Raw genomic sequence first — 22,933 nt, 5'->3', positions numbered from 1 at the left:
TAACCTTTGCAGAGTCCCACTGAATCCTGTACAAGGCCATGGAACACTGCAGCACAGCACCACACACACCCCGGAGAGGCACTGCTGCTCACAGCCTCCCCCTCACCCCAGGTCCCAGCAGACGAAGCAGAGTCAGCTTGGCCCCTGCACAGGCACAGCAGATGATGCTAATCAGAAAATGCAGGACTCTTGGCAGGCCTGGCTGCAGCTTTGGCTCAGAAGATATTCCATGTTTTTCAATAAAGTACTTGCAACTGTAAAAGAGACAAAACTCAGACCAAATCCTCACAGCAAGACTTATGTGTGGCAAGAATCCAAGGGAGAGGAAAAAAAGGAATCACAACATCTCTCTCATATTAACAGAGAGCAGGAAGAAAAGGACACAGTGACCCAAAAAATCAGTGTGACTCAAGAGTATGAGAGATTGAGCAGAATGTAGGTGCTAAAAAGCACTGCCTGATCTACCACGCAGACAACAAGCAGAGCAACACTGTACAATTCAATTTTTCACAGTATTGATCTGGCCCAGTGCTTTTTAGACCAGATTAGAAAGTCCTACCATTAAACAACCATTGCGTGCTAACTAACAACCATTGCTAGCCTTCAAAACAACATCAAACCACAGTCTACACCATTATATAAAGTGGCACTACCCACCGACTCATGAAGAAAAAAAAAAAACCAGAAGGTTCTGGACAGCTGCAGCACAGGCAATACCTTTTCAACAGGAAAGGTCTGTTCCACCAGCCCCAGAAATTTGTAAGGAGTCCATTTCACTATTACTTAGCATGCACCATACCACAGAATACAGTAATCAAGATAAAAGTCATACTTCCTTGAATGAATAAAGATGGCAAGTCCTCCTAACTTACAAGCTTGATGGGTCCATCTTCTGCCAGAGTCAGAACCTGATCTGGGTTTCCCTACACCAGAGAGGTCAAGATGTGCTACAAGCCATTTACAGTCCTGTGAAAAGCACTGCATGGTGAAAGCAACTATAGAACAGGCTGTTTCTGTCTACAAAGGAAAAGCTCTCCAGCACGATCAGGACACCACTGCACTATTGTATCCATTATACTCCCTGACACACCACAGTGGAGGGGGTGGGAAACAGAGTGGGGGTACCAAATAATGCAGAACAGGGATGGACAAAAAGAGTCAGATGAGCTTTTCCATTAATCTACTTAGGAGAAGGGCTAAGGAACAAATTACAATCAAAAGCTTATCACATACACAGGCTTCGTATCTCATCATACTAAATAATTCACATGTTCATTTATGGGCCAACTTTTCAACCTTCAGCTGATGGGCAAGATCATCTTTATAAGACACTTCAAGCAAAACCATGCAAGGTAATAGGCAAGAGTTATTTTACAGAGACATCAAGGCAGGACAGTTTAATGACTCTGCCAAAAGCAATGTTAGAGTTCACTGCAGAATGCAAGGGGTTCATGCCCAGTTACTATTAAAAACAATCCCAAAAATGGTTTTTAATGAGCTAAGAAAATTACCAACAAAAAAACCACTTATCTACAAACAAGATCTTATAGAGGGAGAAGTCTTCCAGAAGAAGCACACCTCATGATGTTAAGAGGTTGCAACAAGGACTTCCACATTCTAAACTAAGGTTTCTTAAACGCATTCCATACTAATCAAAGTGAAGCGACAGGGTTTTCTGAAGAGGATCATATTTATCCATCAGTGGAAACAGCTGCTACCCAGAAGTTTGAGCTGCAGTGAAACTGAGCTTTGTGTTGATATTATCCAAAAGGCTCTGATAACAGGCACAGCCACATTAAAGAATTTGTTTTAGTCTGAAAAACAAGCAGTGCTGTGATTACAACTTGTATTGACAGCAAAACTGCTGTCTCTAAAGTGACAGTCAACTCTCAGCTGCCACTAAGAAACCTGGATTTTCCATAATCTGTGCTACAGCTGGAGATGCAACCTGTGGCACTGCTGAAGGCCAAACCCCAAACCTCTCTGTGCAATGCCATCTCTGCTTTCACATGGCACACAACCAACACAACCTGCTGGATGACAGAGAGATCCAGGATACCCATACCACACATCTCTGGGAACATGCTGCATGAGGACAGAGCACAGAATCTCTAAAAGAGGCCAGCCCAGCTCTTCAAGAGATAAAGCACAGAAATCAGGGCATGGAAAAATGCAGGACAGAACTGAGAATCACTTACCCACATTGATGCCTGAGCACTTAATGGCCAGTGGAAAAACTTGCTTTGGTTATTTTCCAAGGCCAGGATTACTGTCTTGAAATACTGATTGATGGTTTTGTTCAACTTTAATGGCAAAGCACTTTCCCAACTACTCTATGGTAAGGCACAGCTGCTGAGAGTTCAGCTGGAGCCTCAGTCTGCTTCTCTAGTCAAACCTGAAGTCTGGGTGCTCCAAGCTAGCCTAATTGAACAGAACAAAAGAAAAAAAACAGAAAAGAAACCCAACACTTCCCTAAAAAACCTAACCAAAATGATGGCAGTGGTTTTTCCGATTGCAGGCAGGATAATCATCACAATCAATACAAGCAAACACGTGACCTCAAGTCAGTCAGAAAGGGAAAAAGGCAGGAACTTTATACAGTCCTAGTTTTCATATACATAGCCATAAATGAAACATTATATAAAATTTAACCTTAATTCAGAAAGTAATTAATCCCAATTCTGTGGTTCAGGAGCTGGTTTTGTTACTCTCCAGCTCTGAACACACCTGATAGCATCAGGTCTGACTTCATTTGGGGACCTAATCACTCTGGTGTCACCCCTCAGAGGTATCATGAAGGAAATAACACATCTGTCCAACCCCCCCCCCGTGCCACACCAGCTCAGCCAGTATCAGCCCTGAGCACAAGGCTCATGTTCCAGAAGACATCCACCCAACCAAGCTGTGCTCAGCTCTGTGCATGATAAGCACCACAGGGGCAACACCCCAAATGTGCAGAGCACAGCAGCGTGGGAAGATGGAGCTTTTTGTCAGAAAGCCCACTAAAGAGTTCTGAAAAACTGAAGAATGGCAAAGAAAGAACTTCTACCTCTTCTAAGGGACAAAGATGGGATGTGAATGAATGCACAGCACATACAACAAATCTGTTTCAACATTCAAGCTGTAATTTTCATATTAGTTCAGGTGAACTCAACACATAAACTGAAAAACTGAAAAAAGAAAAAGCTGACATGGGACAAGACAAATGAGCAGTTCAGTGGAACTCAGCTGAGGTTGACAGGCAGTTGACAGTCAACCACAAATAATAAAGATTCCTAAAGACACGAAGAGTTGTTTTTTTTTAAATAGAGATCATATAATTTTGAGAATCTGAAAATTTCAAATTTTAAAAATTTTGTGGTTTTAAATTCTAAAATTAAAAGGTGTTCAGCTGATCTGCAGCAAGTAGAAGTAAGTAGAGAAAAGATGAGTTAAGTAATGTCAAAGGAACTCAGATTCTTCAACATATGATGCAGCAGGGCAGCCATTAAAATATATATAGAATACATGTACACATAGAATTTAAAGTGAAGATGAAAAAAGAAACAATATAATGAGTTGTGTATGCCTAGGATAAACAAAAATTAAGTGCTCCTCAGATTACTTTCCTATGATGGTATTTTATATATACTGAACACAAGATTGATTCCATATGGGAAAAAAAAAATCTTAACACTAAAAATATGTGAAAGCTTAAGTTCAAAGGAAATAATTTTGTTTTACTACAAGACCCCCAAATTTTTTATTAATTTCCTTTGTATGATCTCAATTTTGACTTAAATTAAAATAAATAAATAAATAAAAGCTATTTTGAAAATAGCAGATGGTGCAGTACAGTAAGAGCAGATTCAAGAAAGAAACAACCAGTTTCAACCAGTCTCAGGATACTTCCTCCAGTATGATATTTTTTCTTTTTTTTTTTCAAATGGGGCTGGTTAAGCTTTATTGCTTACCTTGTGTTGTGGACTGAACACTCAGTAGTGGCTGGATTGCACTAACTGTGATTCTGGAATGCATCTTGCAGTTTAGTTTAGAAGAAACAGGGGTAGCACAACCAAAGGTGTAAATAAAAGTACAGGCAGTGGTGATAACCAGGAGATCCACTCACATAAAAAAAACCCCTCTCCTCCAAAAATAAGAGACTCATGTAGATAAATTCAAAGAGCTCTGACTTACAAAGGCCAGAAATCTCAAATCTGCTGTAACATGTATTTTTTTTGGCAGCGTATGTTTTTTATCCACCACTATTCTGTGCACCACAATAATCTTCACCCACCCAGGCAAGCTCTCTTGTGGTGAGGAATTTTTCTAAAAATCCATTCTGCACAAATGGACTCAATAATTCCAGAGCTGACCCATCACATAGAACCACTATGCCCTCTTTTCTTCCACTGGGAAGTGCTAAAGCCTGCCATTTCTAAATAGATCTCTTAGGAGGTAAAAATTATGCTTTCAGGCAAAAACGTAGTTAACTCAGCAAAAAGGCTACTCAAGTGAAGTTTCATGAGAAGTTCTCAGCCTAAATAAAAATTCAGGGAGACAGTGCCTGGAAAGATGCCCCTTTGTAAAAATGTCTCCATGATCAGGATAATGTTAACTGGGGGGAAATTTAATTTTGAGGTTTTCAACATATATCTCTTTCTATAAAAAAAAAAACCCTCTGACCACTGTTAACCACGTGATTCAGGAGAATAAAGTTTCCCAAAGGAGCTGTTTCAAATCTGCATTACCTGTGTGATGAACCAGGCAAGTGGAGAGATCTAAGTTAATAACAACCCCAGAATCAAGCAGTGCCCCCCACCCATAATTATTAACCCAATTACATGACCCATTTCACATGCAGCCCCACAAACTGGTTTGATAGGATAAATTAGAGGGTACCAGAGGCATAAGCAATTTTGTGGACAGGAACTGGCACAGCCAGCTGAAGGATTCACTGCATGTTTAACTAACACCTGTCTAAGGCTTTGCTATGACACCCTGTGGAAATCCCACATGCCTTTTTGGACAACTGTTTTGAAGGATAGTACTGAAAGAGCTTTGCAGCAGGACAAACACCATAAGGTACTACAGGCCAGAGCTTCATCAGCTGCATAAATAAATAAACTTAATAGAAATTACTTCTAAAGAGAAAATCAAGCAGTGTGTCCAAGCTGCTGATGCAGCCAAGAGGCTCTGAAAGCAGACTGATTCCCTGTTTGTTTGCCACGTACTGCTCATGTATTTAATCCCATACTTCAGGGCTTTTGCTTGCTCTAGAAGCCAAAGGCTTTCCTTCCCCAGGTAACCATGTAGCTTCTTCCCCTCCCGTTTCTGCTGAAGCCGTAAGAATTGTGAAAGCTTGGCAAGGATTTTCCTGTGCCCTTGCTTGCAAGATGGGATAAGAGCCACTTCCTGGACTTGCTGTGAATGTTAATGTTTTCTTTTACTATAAAAAGTAAGACACTGGTGCTTATCAGTATTACCAGTGATTAAATGTTCAGAAAACGTCTACAAGAGTTGTCGTAAATCAAGCAAATCTGACAGACAGGGAAGGGTGAAGAGCCAGGGATGTATGATTTGGATAGAAGACCACAAAGCAGTGATAGAGGTCTTTGTGTACATAGCTACAAAGAGGAAAGAAATTAATTATTTTCCACCTCCACGTGATCCAAGAATAGACTCAGACACATGGAACATTCAGCTTTTGTCATCAGGAAAAGTTTCCAACACAAGGGTAGTGTTGGAAGACGTTGCCAGAAAAATAATGAAAGACTGGTTTAGACACACACCTGTCAGGCAGGACAACTGCATAATTGAATTCACTTCAGATCAGATGATTTGGTGAGGTCTCAGCTTCTATAATTACTACATTTAGCACTGGGACTGAGTCCTTTAGCACAGGTCCTTTGCTTGTCAGTGCAGTCATGGAAAGCAACAAGCCAAAGCACAAACTGAAAACTTCCTTGAACACATCTGAAGTGGAAAGGTTCCAGGGCAATCACAGGAAACAAAAGAAAAAGAAAAAAAAAAAGAAATTAAAAATAAACCACACCAAAACCAAACTGGCTAGAATGAAAATCTGGAAGACTTCAGTGGAACTTCCCACTTGTAGCAGGATTAACTAAAGAGTTACATGAGGCTGCGAGAGTCTTGTGGAATTGAAGTTTGAAAATCAAAATACAGAGCCTCTGCAGAAACCCATCCCTAACTCTGATGAGGAATAATATCTTCCCATGAGAATTTTACTTATGCAGGACCAGGAGTCAGACTCAATGATCCTCGTGAATCCCTTCCAACTTGGGACATTCTGTGGTTTTATGACACAACACCTACCCAGCCTCCCTTCTCTGGTTGCTCCCAGGGGGGAGCACATCAGCATGAAAAACCCTTGGGAACATCCCTAAGGAAGAAACAAGTAACTTTTTCCTCTCAAAGAAAGGAACAGGATGAGAGTCCTCCAAAGTCTTGCTCCCCCCTGCTTGCATCTCCTCTGACAGAATGTAAAATAAGCTGAGGAGAAATAAAGCCCTACCTACAAATGTCAATAGAAACCTATCAGCAAGAAAATTCAAAGGAAAGGATCTCCAAACAAAGCTAAAATGGAAAGCCCAGTCCACACGTTGGTTTATGGAAGACAAAGGATGCCTTTCACACAGGAGGAGAGCATGTGGAATTCTTAATTGCCAGGGCTCATTCCTACTTTATGTCTAGATAAATGGGTTACTCACAAGGACCTTTATGCTGAACAAAAGACTCAGGACACCTGGACAAAATGTTTCTGGTTTTGCTGACCTGGCTCAAAGCACTATAGACCCAGAAACCAAACTCCAGTAAGGAGCACATTTCTGTATACCAAATTTCCCTGATTTATCTGGCTGCACACTAATTGAAGTCTATAAAACATTCTTGAGAGATTGTTCTTTTAACAGAGAGTTTGGAGCAGGCAGATAGTGAACAAGCCAAGCAGTATCTTTTTGTTTGAAAAGCAAGCTGAAAAAATTACCAGTGTTTCTGAAAACCAAAGAATGGTGAGTGAAAGCTGGCACTCCCTTCAGCATGCACAATGCTGCATTGCAGGGCAAGTCATTTATTAACCAGAGGGTGTTTAAAGTCTCTAGAAGTGATTGGCCAGCTCCTATCTATGCTGTTTAAGAAACTGAAGCAGGGTATGCCTAAGGGTGTGCTTTCACAACATTTTAGGCTGAATTAAGAACTTGCTGTTACGTTAGAGATTCATCCCTCCTTCCCTCTCTGCCTGGCTCTATGTTCCTGCCGGGTTACCCTCAAAGAGCTCAAACAAATGAAATGTTATTTCTCAACAGCATGAAGACTTCAACTAATGCAGAACATCACAGGCAGGGGAGACCCATGTCCAGTGTGCAGTCTCACCCATGTTAAGGACAGGACACATCATCTTCCCATTTTATGAAGGTTTGGTGAAACCTGTAGCAAACCACCGATGCATTTTCTGCAGGGCTCAGAAAATCTTACTGGACCGAGGGCTAAATAATAACAATAATAAAATGTTAAAAAAGGATGCAGATATGTTACGTGGAGGATGCACAAGTAAGAGCATTGCTCCATGAGTCCTGAAGGAACCAGCCCACCACAACCCCAGCACAGCAGAGACAGGCAGGTTCCTGCCTGGCCTGAAAGCTGGCCTGGCCAAGGTGACAATAGGCAGAGCCAAAGGCTTGCACCAGAGAAGAAAACAGTGATTGTGCAGATGGGGTGGGAAGGAGGGAAGGGTCAGGTTTCTCTCCTTTGATGACAGGGAGTTGGATCAGTTCAGCTGCAACATGTAATTTCATCCTCAAATACCAAAATGCTGAGCACACGTGAAAAAAAAAATATTGAATGTGGGGAAAGGAGTGAGCAGACATTTCACTAAAAACCACTGGTTTCAAGCTGAATGCTTATTAGTGAATGTTCTAAATGTCTTTCAAAAATGTTTAAAAATCAAGATATGACAGGGTCACAAAAGTTGGTAGTTAGTAATAATCCTACAATTATTTCAGACCTGCTGACTGAATTTCAAAACACAGCACAAAGAAACCCTGAGTTGAACATGGACGAGGAACTCCCCAATTATAAGCAGTCTCTGTTCTCAATGCAGAGAGGGACAGTTAAGGAAACTCAGCTCATGTGGCTCCAATCACACTTGTAACCTTCAGAGAAAGCTCAGCACTACCCCCACCAGAACCCAGCTGGGCTGAAGCCAAAATAAATTTGGCAATAAAGCACAAATGCCCTGACTTGGAATTGGATATGGCCAAAGTGTTTGTCCTTGTGGGGGAAAAGGAGTTTGAGACAGAACCCAGCAGCAAGATTGTTCTTTGAATTAGGACTCCCAGAGTGCCACCAAGGATTCCCAGTGGAACTGGGAACAAGAAAGGGACCAACTTTGGCTCCTGTACCAGGCTCCCAACAACCACTTGTAGTGGTTACACACTTCCCTGGCAGCACTCTGAGTGAAAATCGATCTGTTAAAGCAGAAGTGACTTAGAAAGGGTCTAAGAAGACAAACCTGGCAGGGTTTCAGGTCACAAAAAGTTAAAATTACACTTTGACCTGAAGCCAAGTCAAGACTCCAAAGTCTGTCACTTCTTTGTGAGCTCTCACTTACCCTGTGCTGTGAAGGACCTGATAACAGTTAAGCCTGGAAATGTTTCTCACTTCAGTTACTTGAACAATGTATACTAAAAAATAGTTTAAAAAAAAAATCACACATTCTCCAAAACCCAGGAAGATAATTACTGAGCTGTAATACAGAGCCACGCAGTTAAACTTACAGAGATGATGGGAGAGCAACCTAACTATGACCACAGAACGACTCTTGGCAGGATAATGTGGATGTGATCAGACACACAACAGGTTCACAGGACCAAATTTGTACAATTCACTGCTAAATAAGCACTGTCTCAAGTCTCAAGTTCACTTTATGCTTTTCTTCACAGAGAAAAGAATTCCATGTCCATCACACGCACCCTAGAAATGACAGGGGTATACAGGCACTTGGACTCAAATGGTCACAAATGCTGCCCATGTAACCATATAACTCCTGGGCTTTAAAGCCATTTACCAGAAGTGGTTTGGGTAATTTTTAGTCACCGAAGGGAAAAAAAAAAAAAAAAAAAAAAAAAGAAGAAATTACACTGGCTGTTAAATTTCAGGACAGCACACCTGAGACATTCAGTACACACCATCTCAGGTTAGTATTGAACAGTGTATGTACCTGTATAACCCCAGGAAAATCCTAAATTAAGCATAATCCAACCAACCATCTGCAAGTCTACAAGACATTCTCCCATCTTTCCAACACACATGCCATAGAGCCATTTCTTGAACAGAACAGGCTCCATTAATAGCCCAACAACCCTTTTTCCAAGCACTACAACCCTGGAAAGAGATGATGGGACTAGAGTCATGCTTTGCCTTGTACATGGCACACAACCCACTTGGATCAGGAGGACTGGGGGGAGAGAAAGTGCAGAGAGAGTAGGACTGACTGATGCAGTTGTCATAACAATTACTAACAAATACAGTTTGCAGTAAGATGCACATTCTTTAAAGCACAGGTGCCACTCAAACCAATCTCCCCAAGACAGTTATCAGACCTTTCTTTTGTTAGGACATTCACAAAACATTCTCCTTTCCAGATACTAAGATCCATAACAAAAGCTTGAACACAGATTTAATTTTTAAAACAATTTTACCAGAAGTAACACCTAAAGCCAAAAAAGGCCCCACCACTGACCAGTTGTCATTCATTTTGGCATCTGGAGAACATTTACTTTCTACCAAATACAAAGTTCCAATTTCAAACCCAGTCGAAAGAATTTCTGGCATAGAAGTCACTGCATCAATACATATATAGAAATTGATATTTTACTCTAAAAATTGGATATTATCAAAGAAGGATTACCAATTATTTGTTTCTAAAAAGAAGCCACTCAACCAACATAGCAGCAAACCTCAAAACACACATTTCAAACAAAATAAGCAATAATATTAACTGGAAATACCACTCTCACATTTCTGTAGTCTTTCAGTGGGAAGAAGGAAAGAAGACAATACAACAGACCAATTATCCTGTCATTTTCAGTTTCCTTCACGTAAATTTGTCATGCAGAGTATATAGATTAAACGCAAAATTATTTTCCTACTTACTTTTCAGACATAAAGAAGAGAGTTTACCTGTCTGAAAGCTCATCATCTTGCCCATTACTCATTAGTTTAGTTTTAATTTCTATTATCAGCTAAAATCATCATGGCTGTATTGACAACACCATTAACTCAATTTAAGATAACACTCAATAGGTTGAAACTTACAGATATAAGACAATTATAATAATGCAATTTTATTAATAGAAACACATTCACTAATTCATATATATAAAGAAAATGCTTTATTTTAAATAAACATTCAACACAGATTGTAAATCAAAACAAACCTTAACAGTGACTTACCAGGAAGCCTGTTCATGTTGACTCCTTGAGCAGAAAGTCCTATTCCCATGTACCTTCAAAAAAAACCAAAGTATCAGTCAAGCAAAAGAATGGTCACAGCACAAGATTCCCTGCAGCAGAAGTATAGCACTAAGATATTACAAAGATACACACAGATTATTTAAGAATGACAAAATTACTAAAGATTTTCCATTACTCATGTCTTTTATTGAATCCAAGACAAAATGTAAGTCTCCTTTAGTGACTGACAGGTTTCCAATGTGTAACTACAGCTACTCTTTAGCTCTTAATTGGCAGGAAAAGGACTGGACAACAATCAGCAATTTAATTTCCAATTTGGTATTTGTGAGGTATTTTTACTCATAAATCCGAAAAAAAATATATATAGGTGATTAACAAGACAGTTAAAATACACCTAAGTGTAGATATAGTATATGAGGACAGATGTCTGTCTAGCATGATGTACTGTCTCCAAAAATAGCTGACAGTGGATGCAGAGAACAGAGCACACAGTTGTACTTTCCAAGAACACTCATTGTTCAGCTCTTTGAAAGGCAGCATCCTACAGCTCCCCATTCAATTCCTGCCCAACCCGTTTTTTTCTTCACACCTGCATTTTTAACACTGGAAGAGGGAGGAAAAGCATTTCCCTCATAACTTTCTTGAAGATTTTGAAGTCCTGATTCACACCCAACCCCCTGGAGGTCTCTTCTCAAGGCTGGTTCATCTCAGCCCACTCAGCTGTTATGGGAGCTCATCTCTACCTCAGTGCTCCTGCTACACTTCAGTTCTGTAACTCTGAGAAGCAGAGAATAACCAGAGCCACCAGCATCACACAACACAAGCCCATGGTGATTTTACTACAGATAACAGCATAACAATGTTCTCTGTTTCAGTTTCTATTCCTCCCCCTCCCAATCTCTATTATTCCATTTGTTTTGACTGCGATGAGAACTGAACTCACTTTTCCATAGAAGTGGGACACAGCTCAGAGGTCATTTTTTGTATCAAGTTTGGATTGTTTATTCTGCTCTCATGAGAATCATTTTGCACCTATCCAGCAGGACAGTAAGGTAAAGCCAGCCTCCACAAAGTCTCTTCTTCCTTACTGCAATACTTAGGCACATTCCCATTTTGTGTCTTCTGTTTCTTTCAATTTCATGGTCTGCAATTCTCTTAATATGTTCTGGTTACACAGCTCAGGTTTTATTTCAACACACTCCCATATTGTTAGGTTACTGAGCTTTGAAATTAACTCTTGGGCTGTTGCTCTCCCAAAGGTAAGAATCCAAGTGGGCTACAGGCAGTGTCCTGCTGTTCTTTCACTCTATCAGTTTTGTTTCTGTGGTGTCCTTGGCTGCCTGCTCCATAAAACATTAACCAGGTATGAAAATATTATTTTAGAATTTCACCCCAAAGTTACATTTTGTCAAGTTATGTGCATTAAGTCCCCGGCAGAAACTGTTCCCTGTCCTTGACTTCCCTATCTCAGTCACTGTCACATAGAAATGGCAATAACTGATTTTTGTTTACACTGAAATTTTGATTCTTAGAGATCTATAAGTTTATCAAATCTTAACCTATCATTTTTTAATAGCATGAAATAGAATTGTTTTGGTAGAACCTGTAAGACCGTTGAGTCCAGCTATTGACCAAAACTGCCAAGCTCACCACTGAACCACGTACCAAAGTGCCACAGCTACTCATCTTTTAAATCCCTCCAGGGACAGTGACTCCACCACTTTCCTGGGCAGCCTATTCCAGTGCTTGACAAACCTCTCCATGAAGAAATTTTTCCTGATATCCAACCTAAGCTTAACTGGTGCAACCTCTGGCCATGTCCTCTTGCCCCATCACTTGCTACCTGGGAGAAGAGATCATCTTTGCAAACATGGCCCACTCTCTTGTACACTCCATGTTTTGGTAGCATGACTCTCTGGATTTTCAAATCCTTGAAGCCCAGTTTAACAGTGCTTTAAAATAAGTCAATCCTGTATTTTAAAAGCATGCCCTGTTTCTGAAATGCACCAGATCCCAGAGGATCCAGACCCCTCCTTTGCCCAGGAGGAGCAAAGAGGCAGCAAACTCTCACCTTGCAATGCATAGAGCAGGATATTGACCACACAGAGCAAACAGAACTCCCTGAGCCACACACACAAACACAACTCCTGATGTGATCATACCAGCTAAACCCAGCTCTCTTCCTAGTGCCCAAGGAGATGAGATCATCCAGAAAAGACTGGTTGCTGCTGTACAGCACAACCCTGAACTCACACACTGCACATGCTGTAGTGACAGCCCAGCACATCCACCCTGAGCCCTTCAGCTCCTGAACCTCATGTTCACTTCAAGAGAAGCAACAAGGAAAGTTCTGCTCTGATCTCAGGGATGGAAGAGACTTTAGAGGAAGCACTGTGTGATCTCATTCCTCTGGATCCCTTGGGGAGGGGAAAACACCAATAGAGACATATCTTTTCTCTGTAATCCAGACTTTTTAAATGTCACACTCCATAGTCCATGGCTCAGCTATTTCATTCTTTAGAACTCTTGAATGAAGACCAGATAATCCCAGTGATCTGTTCTGTGTTTTATGGCTTGTTGTGTTAATCCTTAACAGGAACCAGTTATCATTTAAAAACAAAGTCTGGCCTGTGTTTTGTTGACAAACAAGACATTGCTGCTATATTAACTCTTTTACTTCAGAAGGATAATCCTTTAAAAGCAGAAGAGTGGAATTTGTGAGCCTCTAAACATTCCTGTTTTCAGAGTTCTTCATAAAAAGTTCTCCTGCATTATCTCCTGGTTTTAGAGACTAGCTTGCTTCGCATCCCTGATGTGCTGGGAAGGAAAAATATTCCTTTAAAATTTCAGACCTTTAGCTAGATGTCCCTCAACTCATTTTGGTCAACCTTATTGGGTTTTTTTTAAGTTTAAAAGTTTGTTCTTTCAATTTTTCTCATTGAATAAAATTTAAACTTTTGAGGTGTGTAACCCTATTGCTTCTCATCCCCGTGTCTAATTTTGTCAACTGTCTGGTCCTCCAATAAAATGTCTATTTAAAGATGGTCTATTTAAAGATGGTCTCTGTACCATCTCAAAGTATTTAACCTTCTCATTTATTAGCTATACTTAAACAAGCTTCTTCAGTCTATAAGGTTTGTTTTCTGTTTTTTTTGTCGTTGTTGAGGGTGGGGTTTTTCGATGAACAATAAAGTAGCAGGGTCTGAGGGCCTTTTATAGCACTTCTCAAAGGATACCAAACATGAGTTGTTATTGTCAGTGCTGCAGAGCAACTTCTAAACACACCTTTGCTGTAAACATTTTCTGCACTGCTCAGAGCACGAGTCAGAAGTTACATCCTCATGAGTTCCCTGACTCACAAGAGCCTGTCCAAAGCAGGCATTTATGGCATCTAAAAATTCAGCCTCACAGTGTCATCTGACATATATGCATCTCTAATAAACTGAATTTGGGAATATTTTTACAGCCTTATAGGCACAATATGGAAGACTTTCCCCTGTAGCTGCAGGGAGTACTCCAGCTCTTCCCTGCCACCTTCTTAATGCACTGGCAGATAAGAGAGCTCTTGTTCAATTTCTGTATTTTGACTGAGTCTGGAGTCTTCCGCTGCTACAGAGATTTCCTTACTACATGGTGGGTTTTGCCATGTGTTTTTTTCCAACTACATGTGCAAGCAGCCAGGATCCCAGTCCACAGCTACAACTGCACTCAGCTCTATAAAAGGAGTGACAAGTGCCACCTCTGCCAACTGCTCAAGCCTGAGGGGAGCTGTGAGTCAAAGCACCTAATTACTTCAACCCAATGTAAAAGCACCATCTCAGCCTGCAGCAGTAACACCAGAGAGCTCATCCTGACACTGGCACGTCTGAAACACTTAGCAAAGTCCTGTCCAAGAGCAGACCATTCTGCTCCTCTGGCAGAACCATCCCCACCAACTTCACCAGGTCACACCACCAAGCGCCAGACCTCCCAGATTTGTTGGCTGTAACAAATTCTGTTCAAAGAGCAGGACATGCCTCTTGGCATAGGGAATGTTCCTTATGTCCTGATCCATTTGGCTCAGCTGAAGGTAAAACACTGTAAAACTGTGGCCACTTTGTCATGTGGTAGTGTCAGATTCCTTCCTTTCAGTATCACACAGCACAACTCTGCTGGCACAGGGCCATGAGCTAACTCCATCCCCCCTCATTGCCCGAGGGTGTTTGTCTGCTCCTCTGCCTCTACATCTGCTGCTGCTGACATGAACATACCTCGAACTGAACAGAGAGGACACCTCTGCACACAGCCTTGGCACAGCTTCACTGCAATCCCAGCTGCAGCACTTCCATGGATGCCCTTTGTCCCCATCCCTTGCTGGGTCTCTGCACTGTATTGCACCATAAGGGTGGCAACACCAAGGAAAACATTGGAAATTAGAGGAAATAACCTAAATGTCAAACTCAGATAAAATAGGTCATCACTCACTCCAGCTCATCCTGCTTAACTTCCTCATTTTCAATGCAGATTCATCACCTCTCTTTTGTGTACAGCAGCAAATCTGATGCACATAACCAAAGACAAAACTTATACAATAGTATCCTTCCATTTTCAGACAACATAGCTTTAAATTGAGACTGGAAGCTTGTATTTTTATAAAAAGCAAGCACTACAACTCCACAAATTCTAAATTTAGGATTACACTTTAATCTAAATACACAACACCATGGAAATATGTTACTAAAAAAAAAGGAACATGACCACAAACCTTCCTGGTTCACAGTTTTTTCACTCTTCAACTTCTGCTAAAGCTCAAGACAAACTTTAAAAATAAGACCATAATGGCTGTAGAACTCTAGACAGAATTTGCAGACAACCTAAAATAAAAAGAGACTCCCTCACCATGTTGAGTTTCAACTCCACAGCCCACAGCTTATATCCAGAACTTCAAATTGTCACAGACTTGACTGCTGGGTTTTCTTTTAGAAAGTGCTACTTTGCTTTTCCCATCTATAATCAATTTATGTACCAGAAGTAATGGATGAAATGAGCTTTAAGATCAATAAAGCCTCAGAGGAAAAAAATCACTCTATTCTCTTGAAAATTGGGAGGACAAAAGATTAATCTTCAATTCCACCACCCCCAAAAGCACCAAATGCTTTCTGAACTTCTTGGTGCAGTAGAGCTTCTCACTTCCTCGATTCCAAATGTTCCAAATCAGTTTTGTGTATGCAACAAATGCAATACTAGTTAAACAGTATTTGTGGGCATCATCAAGAGCAAACTACTGCCTTTTTTTTAAAAAAAAATGAATCAATTACGATACTGAATATCATTCAACATAAATCTCTATGGCCTGCCTGCATCACCCCTAGTTTTGAACCATAATGCTGTGGACAGACTCCCTGTGGGGCATCACTTAACTGGAGTTCCTTCTTGAGAGATTCAAAGAGCCTCTTTAAAAAAAAAGGATACACAGGAATGTCAGCACCCTCTCTCAGACTGAGAGAAACATAATTTTGGGGGTAATAATACATTTATATCCATTATCCATCATAGGCAAAATGCAAAGCTAAGCAAAAATGACCTCCTAAAACCATCTTCTCATCAGTGAACACCTAATCTGAAGCTTCAAAAATGCTGCATCAGTAGACCAATTCCAAATAGAACAGACTGACAAAAATAAATGCAGACACATGCTGGGGATTCAGTCAGAACAGTCTTGTTTCCACTCACCAGCAGCCTCGGCAGTTACCATAGCACCAAATTTTTCCAGACTCCTACTTCACCTCAGCCCTGCCCAGTACTGGATGCTTCAGAAAATGTGACTGAATCAGCCCCACTTAACCACCAGCCACAACATCAGCTCTGCCTGTTTTATCCACGCCCTGGCTCCCCTTGGCCTCAGCAGAAGAATGAAAGACCTTGGTTAAAAGCTCTCATGTCAAAAGATGCTGGCTCCACACACAGCCAGCAGTATTCCCAGGATTTTTTTCCTCTGGGTTTTACAGCACCATGACTGTGCTAAGATTAAGCTCAAAGACACAAAGCTTTTTGGGTCTGTTCCCAGTTCCCAAGTACTTCAGCAGTAAACACCAACATGTAGCTGCTCCAGCACAGTGACATCCAAACAGGACAGCATTCACTTCTGGCTTCTAAGACAACTTGGGTGGTGGACTCTGCAGTGCAGATGTTTTCAAAGCTGCATTTTAAATCTGAGTTTTTTTGTTGTTTGTTTTGAGGTTTTTTTGGTTTGTTTGTTTGTTTCTATCAATAAAAGACTTTTGCTTGGAAAATATACAGAAAACTAAAATGATAAATTTTAATTCAGAATTGCAGTTAACTCTTAAAGATAGAAAATATGTCAAATGCACTGACTCAGGAAGAATTATATATTGTCATAGGGCAGAAATTTTCTGAAAAACAATGAGAAAAGTTATTTCACAGGAGTGACAACATTTGACTGACCTAAACTGAAACAAAGAGATCTCTTAATGAGGCTGCTCTAAGCATTACAGAGTCACAGAAGTAGAGACACTGATGGCTCCGTTTAGTTTATCCCAGAAGGGGAATCCACCCATATGAGAAGCAATTCTTTGAGTCAAAAGATGTTTCTCCAGAGCAAACATGATACCCAGAGAACCTGCCAAAAAGTCAAGGTAAGAGAAGTTTTTTGTAGCTCTAAAGCTACTTTGTATAAGAAAACCCACAAAAATCCTTGTGAACCCAGCAGAAAAACTTCAGAACAGACCTGCCCTTTGACAGCAAGTGGCTAATGCTGAAATTCCAGCATTTACATCTACTTGGCTTTTCCAGTGCAGGACTGAAGAACTCATTGAATAGAACAGAGAGGAAAACAGCAACAGAAGTCATGTAGACCTGTACTACGTTCTTCAGTTTCAAGAATCCCAGGAGCAAAGAACACCTCCACAGAAAGCACTCAGCACTTGGGAAGCACTGTTATGTACAAAGTAAAGGCAGGGCAGAAGGAAGGAAAATCAGCCCATGGTCCTCACTGGACAAGCAGTAATACTTTAAAGAAAAGAAGGTATTTCTTTACCCAAAATGCTGCAAGACTTTCTCCAATAAAGTTGGACTGAGTACTCATCTCTAACACTAGCTGACAATTAGCAAGGCAGATTTATTAAGGCTCTGCCAGGAGAAGACAGCATAAATAATAACTACAGGTTTCCCCTGTATTTACTGTTTAACCTGTTAAAAGGTACCAATTCAGGATGCTGAAACAATCCCTGCCACTCTCTTTCAAGTGGTTGTGAGGTTCACCCAGATGCCAGACAAAATTCAACCCATCTGAAAGCTGGGGAGACAAAAGGGAAAAAAATTCATTGGTTTAGCATTGGCTGGGTAATGGCCACAAGCCCAAACTCTTCTTTCCTGAGCCAGGCCCACCCTGGCACAGTACAGGAGGCTGAAACAGAACTGCCAGGGATGCCACCAGGCATTGAGGTCCAAACATGAAAGAGTTAAGACCAGAGAGGTTATGTAAATTGTTTTTTAGACCACGACTTCCAGTGAAGCAGTCTTTCCCTGTTCAGTTGTGAACCAACATTAACATGACACATGGTAGAAATTCCTGGGATTGGCATTTTATAGCTCAGCCAAAGCCAAGCAATCCCATTGAGCCACCAGTTAAACAAGGGATGTTCCACTCTTCCAGAAGTTTGTGATTCAGAGGCTTCCTGTATCCTGCAGTTTCTTCTAATAACCACACCTACGTGGTAGGAATACTGTCCTCCCAGCTATCATGCACCCCACTCTTTCAACATGCACAGTTAAATCTAACATAAACAAACTAAATTATTAAGTTAGAGGTGAATAATACACCACACTGGTGGCATTTCAGAGACTTTCACAGAGTCTTGTGCAAAGCTCTGAGCTATCATTCTTGTCTGAGGTGGGTCCTGATTTCATGCCAGGTTTAAAGAGTGGTTAGAAATGATAACCCTTATCAACTCACCACTTGAAACCACATTGTCGCAGTTCTGGTGGGGGAAGGGGAACAATGTTTTAAGGCAGTGAAAAAACAAGTTACTTCTGTTTAAAAAAAATTACCTATGGTATGTAAAATACTGGATTCCAACAGTCTCCAATTCCTCAATCTAACAACTAATATTTTGGAACTACTTCATAATGGAATATAATCTCTAGAGTGGAAGACGTTCTGGTTTTATTTGTGCATATTGTGCTGTTCTGTGATGGTATTTCAGAAATAGCACTGATGGGCTCCAGGAAGAATCCCAATTCCCCAAGAAGAGGTCAGTAAAGACAAATAATGCAAGGCTGAAAAGAAGGGGATAAAGTGAAAAAAAATAATTTAAGAGCTCATTAAAAACAACTACAAATATCCTGAGGAAAGGAGACCACTGTACATTAGTCCTTAGAAAGGCAGAGAATCCTTAAAAGCTGAAGACTGTGGAAGAGAAGGTGAGTGAGCAGGACAAACTGTGAGGCAGCAATCCAGTAACAACACATTATCTCAGGGTGGTTATGAGTAATTAGTGACAAAATGACAGAGGAAGAATGAAAAGCTATTTTTGACAGACCAAGGTATCATATTCCCAGCTCCCTTCCAGCTTTAGGATCATGTTTAACTGGTACCTGCCAGCTGTAAGAAAGGCCAAACCCACCCCTTGTCTGTGCTACCTTGAGGAAAGGAAGACTGATGATGTAGATTAACAATGTTTGTAGGAGCACTGAAAGATGGAAAACACAGAGATGAAAACTTGACCTGAGCACCATTCAAGAAAGAAAGGCACAGTATGAACACCACCAGGGTAAAATCACCACTAAAATCTGTCAAGAATAACCAGTTTCTCCATCTGCTACCCCAAGCATCACCACATCCAACACAACCCCCAACCCTGTGGTCAAATGCAAATGTAGCTGAAGCAAAGGTGTCCCACCAATTTATTATTTTTTTCCACTCTTGGCAGCTGACTCATTCTCCAAGTCAGGTGATATCCAACAAAGTTCACACACAAACCATCTCAGTGACAAATGGTGCCTAAAGTCTGGGAACAGCACAAAGCATTACTGATACTCATTCTCTGATTATTTTTTCTGGTTACACCCAAGAGACTAAGTAGCATTTTTGTTCAGGTTGTCCTACTGATTAACAAACCTCACTTCCAAATGCACTACTCATAGTCACTGAAAATATATTAGAGAAGTTAAACAGGTTTCCATGACTGAATGGACTTAAGATTGTTTGACTGCCAGTCTAAGTAACAGAGTATTTTTTTCTGCCATGAACAAAGTTAGAAAACAGTAAAAAAAGATGTTAAGAGTTACCACAAATGTCTAACAGAAAGGCATCCAAAAGAGGTCAAGTCATTTAAAGACTGTTTCATTCTGGTGACTAATCTTGCATTTCAGTCCATCAGAACAGATTCAAAATGCACCTTGAGCCCGTTTTTTTCCTCTGAAAAACAGAGGGAACAGTATAAACGTAATACCAAATCAGAAGAGAACACTCCATCACCAGCTACCTGTCTCTTAATGGGTATTCTCACATCCTTATAGGCTAATTTCCTCTGCTTTAGGCCTGAATGGTAACAATTCTTATAAAAGGAGGATTTACCTGCTAACAATCAATGAAATTACAGAAAGAAGTAGCTACAATATTTGCATAAGATCTGGAGGGGGGATTAATTATGAAGAAAGTATCTCAGAGTAAAGGTAACACCTGAAGTTCTGAGATGTGCTGGTGAAATAAGAACACTTCCTCTTTAAACAGCAGCAGAGAGTCAGAGCTGGGGCAAGCACTGGGAAAGCAACACACACTGAACCCACAGATCTTTACACACTGACATCTCCACAACAAGGGACAAAGGCTTCATGTGGACCAGAGCACCAGTACAAAGAACTTGTAAACAAGCAGGCAGACTGCAGTGTGGAAACAGAGATCCAGTCTTATATCACAGGTACAATGTAAATCCCACTGCTAGAAAAGCAATTTAAAAAATTAATCTGGCCACAGAGTTGATATAACACAATTAAGCTTCAGTGGAGAGCTGAAGAAAAGAAGTCAAAGCTTCACACTGGATGATAAATTCTCCAGCAGTTCATCATTTCAAGCCTTCTCAAGTGAAAGAAAAAGGTTCTCCCTAGATAAGTTATCCAGCTTACAAAACTGACTTATTAAACAGAATTCCTTAGATCTGCAAGCTTAGAATATGTAAATAATTAGTTCCCATTATTCCATGATTTAACTGCAAACATATTCTGAAGAACTGAGCACAGTAATGTTTTACACATATTCTAAAGATGTTGATTTTGCTAGTTTGCTTTTGTCACATTCTTACCTTTTCCATAACAGATACTCAGAAATAGCAGAGGGAAAGGGGACAAAAAAATAACCAAACAAAAACAACCCCTTCCTGAAATTTTTCTTCTTTACTGTGCAAAATTTCCTAAGCAGATGAACAAAAAAACATAACCAAAAAAAAAAAAAAAAAAAAAAAAAAAAAAAAAAAAAAATCAAAGTCTGAAATCCAGGAAATCTCAGACCTCAGAAATACCTAAATCCATACAACACAAGTGGAAAAGTCACATACCACCATCACTGCTTCCATTTCATTGCCTCATTTCACCAATTATTTTAATGATAAATTAATACTGAAATATTACAATGGATGACCCATGATACTGCTATAAAACACTCAATTTAAATTTCCACTTAATTGATAAAAAAAAGAAAGGAATTAAAAAAAGCTATCAACTGCAAATCAGATATTCCAACCTCATGACTCCTTTACACTGAAAATTACAATGCTCTCAATATTACTCCCTTTTGGAAGAGTGTGGCAGAACAATGACAAAGAAGTAACAACTTGTAGGAGGTGTCATCAATTGACATGAAATCTTTGCAGAAAATGAGTCTCCACACCTGAGAGCACCAAGGCACAGCTGGTAACTGAGCAATCAGGACTTGCTTGGGCAATCTGCAAGTGGGAACAAGGCAGGAACTGTTTATGGAATCTACTTGGGGGCTTTATTTATGTGTTGAGTCATTTAAATGACTATCTGCAGAACAGCATAAATTCAAACAAGCAGACCTACCTGCAATCAGAACAACCCCCTCTCTGTGCTGGTTTTGGATTCTTGGAAACCAGGATGGAAAAAAAAAATAAAAAGGGGGGGAGGAAATCAATTATTTACAGGCTTACCAGTGACAAATCAGGGATCACACAAGAAATCCTCAGTTCCTGTAGAATATCCCTTACCCTTCCCTACAGCCACATCCAGACAGTCAGGGCACTCCAAGGTGTCTGAGCATAAGCAGCCAATGCTGTCAGAGCTCTCCACGGACAGGCCTCTGTCAGCATCTGGAACCCATTAGAGAACACAAGCAAAAGGCTTTTCACAGAGCCATCACACTCACCATATGCTGAGGAGAAATGGAAAGTTGGCAAGGAGAAACATAAGCAAGGAAAAGGGGCAGATGATTTGTTACTAATGTACAGACTGCAACCAACCAACACATCTGACCTTTATTTTTCTTTTTCAGTCAGAGAGAAACTAAGCTATTTTTAAGTCTGGCTTATGGTGCACTTGTGTATGAAAGATAAAGGAAGATTTTAAATAAACTATGGTATGGACTGAGCTCGATTATCTCTTCAGCCACTCTGCGCAAAGAACTCTTTCTCCCTCTCCCAGAAAACTGTCCTCGACCTAAGCTAGGGCTGACCACCATCTCTGGACAACAGGCTGCACAGATCAAAGCAACTGTGGAATGGTGCTGGAAGAAGGATACCAGCATACCCTGTGGCTGGTGTCTTTCCAGCTTCCCTCTCCTGCCTTTCTGGAGACACAGAAATCTCTGTTTCAAGTACTGATCCAGCAGAAAGGTTGTCAGTACAATCGAGCTCACACCACAGTCACTAGTGCTGGCACAAAAAAACACATCATGGCAAAAAGAAAAGCCATACTGAGATGCTCCCTGGGGTTGCTCAAAGTCTTTATGAAACCACTGGGCTGCCCTGGTATATAGAGGGCTGGGCCCCCGGCACCTCCTCTGCCCACAGAGCACACTTGCTGTGTTTGCACTATGGGCAGGCAGTGGCTCTGTCTCCACCAGAGAGCTCAGGATGCCAGCACAACAAAAGTATGAGTAAACAGCTGTCCAAGACCAAATCATTCCCAAAAAATACAGCAAAGGCAATCCACAGGCTGCTGGGCTGTCTATTCCACAAGCAGCTCAGAAATGGAGAGGAAGTGGCAGGACAGGTGACTTTTGCCAGGATTCAGAGCCCCATTCATCATCAGGGCTGGCCTCTGGAATGTCCTCCCCAGTCACACTCCATCACAACCCAGCACGTGGCTGGGGGAGGTAAAACCAGTCAAGAAACCAAACTGGTGGTCAGGAACACGCACTGCCACCTTGCCCCAGCATAAAGAGGACAACAAGAATGACTTGTCCTTCTGAGTCACAACAGCCTCTAAGTTGTGGGTTGGATGCCCT

The 22,933-nt window shown here is 40.8% G+C and overlaps 1 protein-coding gene across 7 annotated transcripts in view; it reads right to left on the bottom strand.

The window, feature by feature from the left end:
* Positions 1 to 22,933, bottom strand: part of RANBP10 (RAN binding protein 10) — a 67,754-nt gene that overhangs the window by 39,496 nt on the left and 5,325 nt on the right. For 3 of the 7 annotated variants that reach the window (XM_062499882.1, XM_062499881.1, XM_062499888.1), the window contains exon 3: positions 10,453 to 10,505. In XM_062499882.1, coding sequence (XP_062355866.1) covers positions 10,453 to 10,505 — 53 coding nt within the window. Of the gene's footprint in view, positions 1 to 2,198; positions 2,242 to 5,771; positions 5,815 to 10,452; positions 10,506 to 19,761; positions 19,782 to 21,531; positions 21,573 to 21,695; positions 21,776 to 22,933 lie in introns of those variants that run through there. The other 4 variants (XM_062499884.1, XM_062499883.1, XM_062499885.1 and 1 more) reach the window with 4 other exon arrangements.

This window comes from Cinclus cinclus, chromosome 11 (assembly GCF_963662255.1).
Source record: "Cinclus cinclus chromosome 11, bCinCin1.1, whole genome shotgun sequence".
Taxonomy (NCBI): domain Eukaryota; kingdom Metazoa; phylum Chordata; class Aves; order Passeriformes; family Cinclidae; genus Cinclus; species Cinclus cinclus.
The sequence above is the reverse complement of the archived record's forward strand: the minus strand, read 5'-3'. Positions and strand labels throughout refer to the sequence as shown.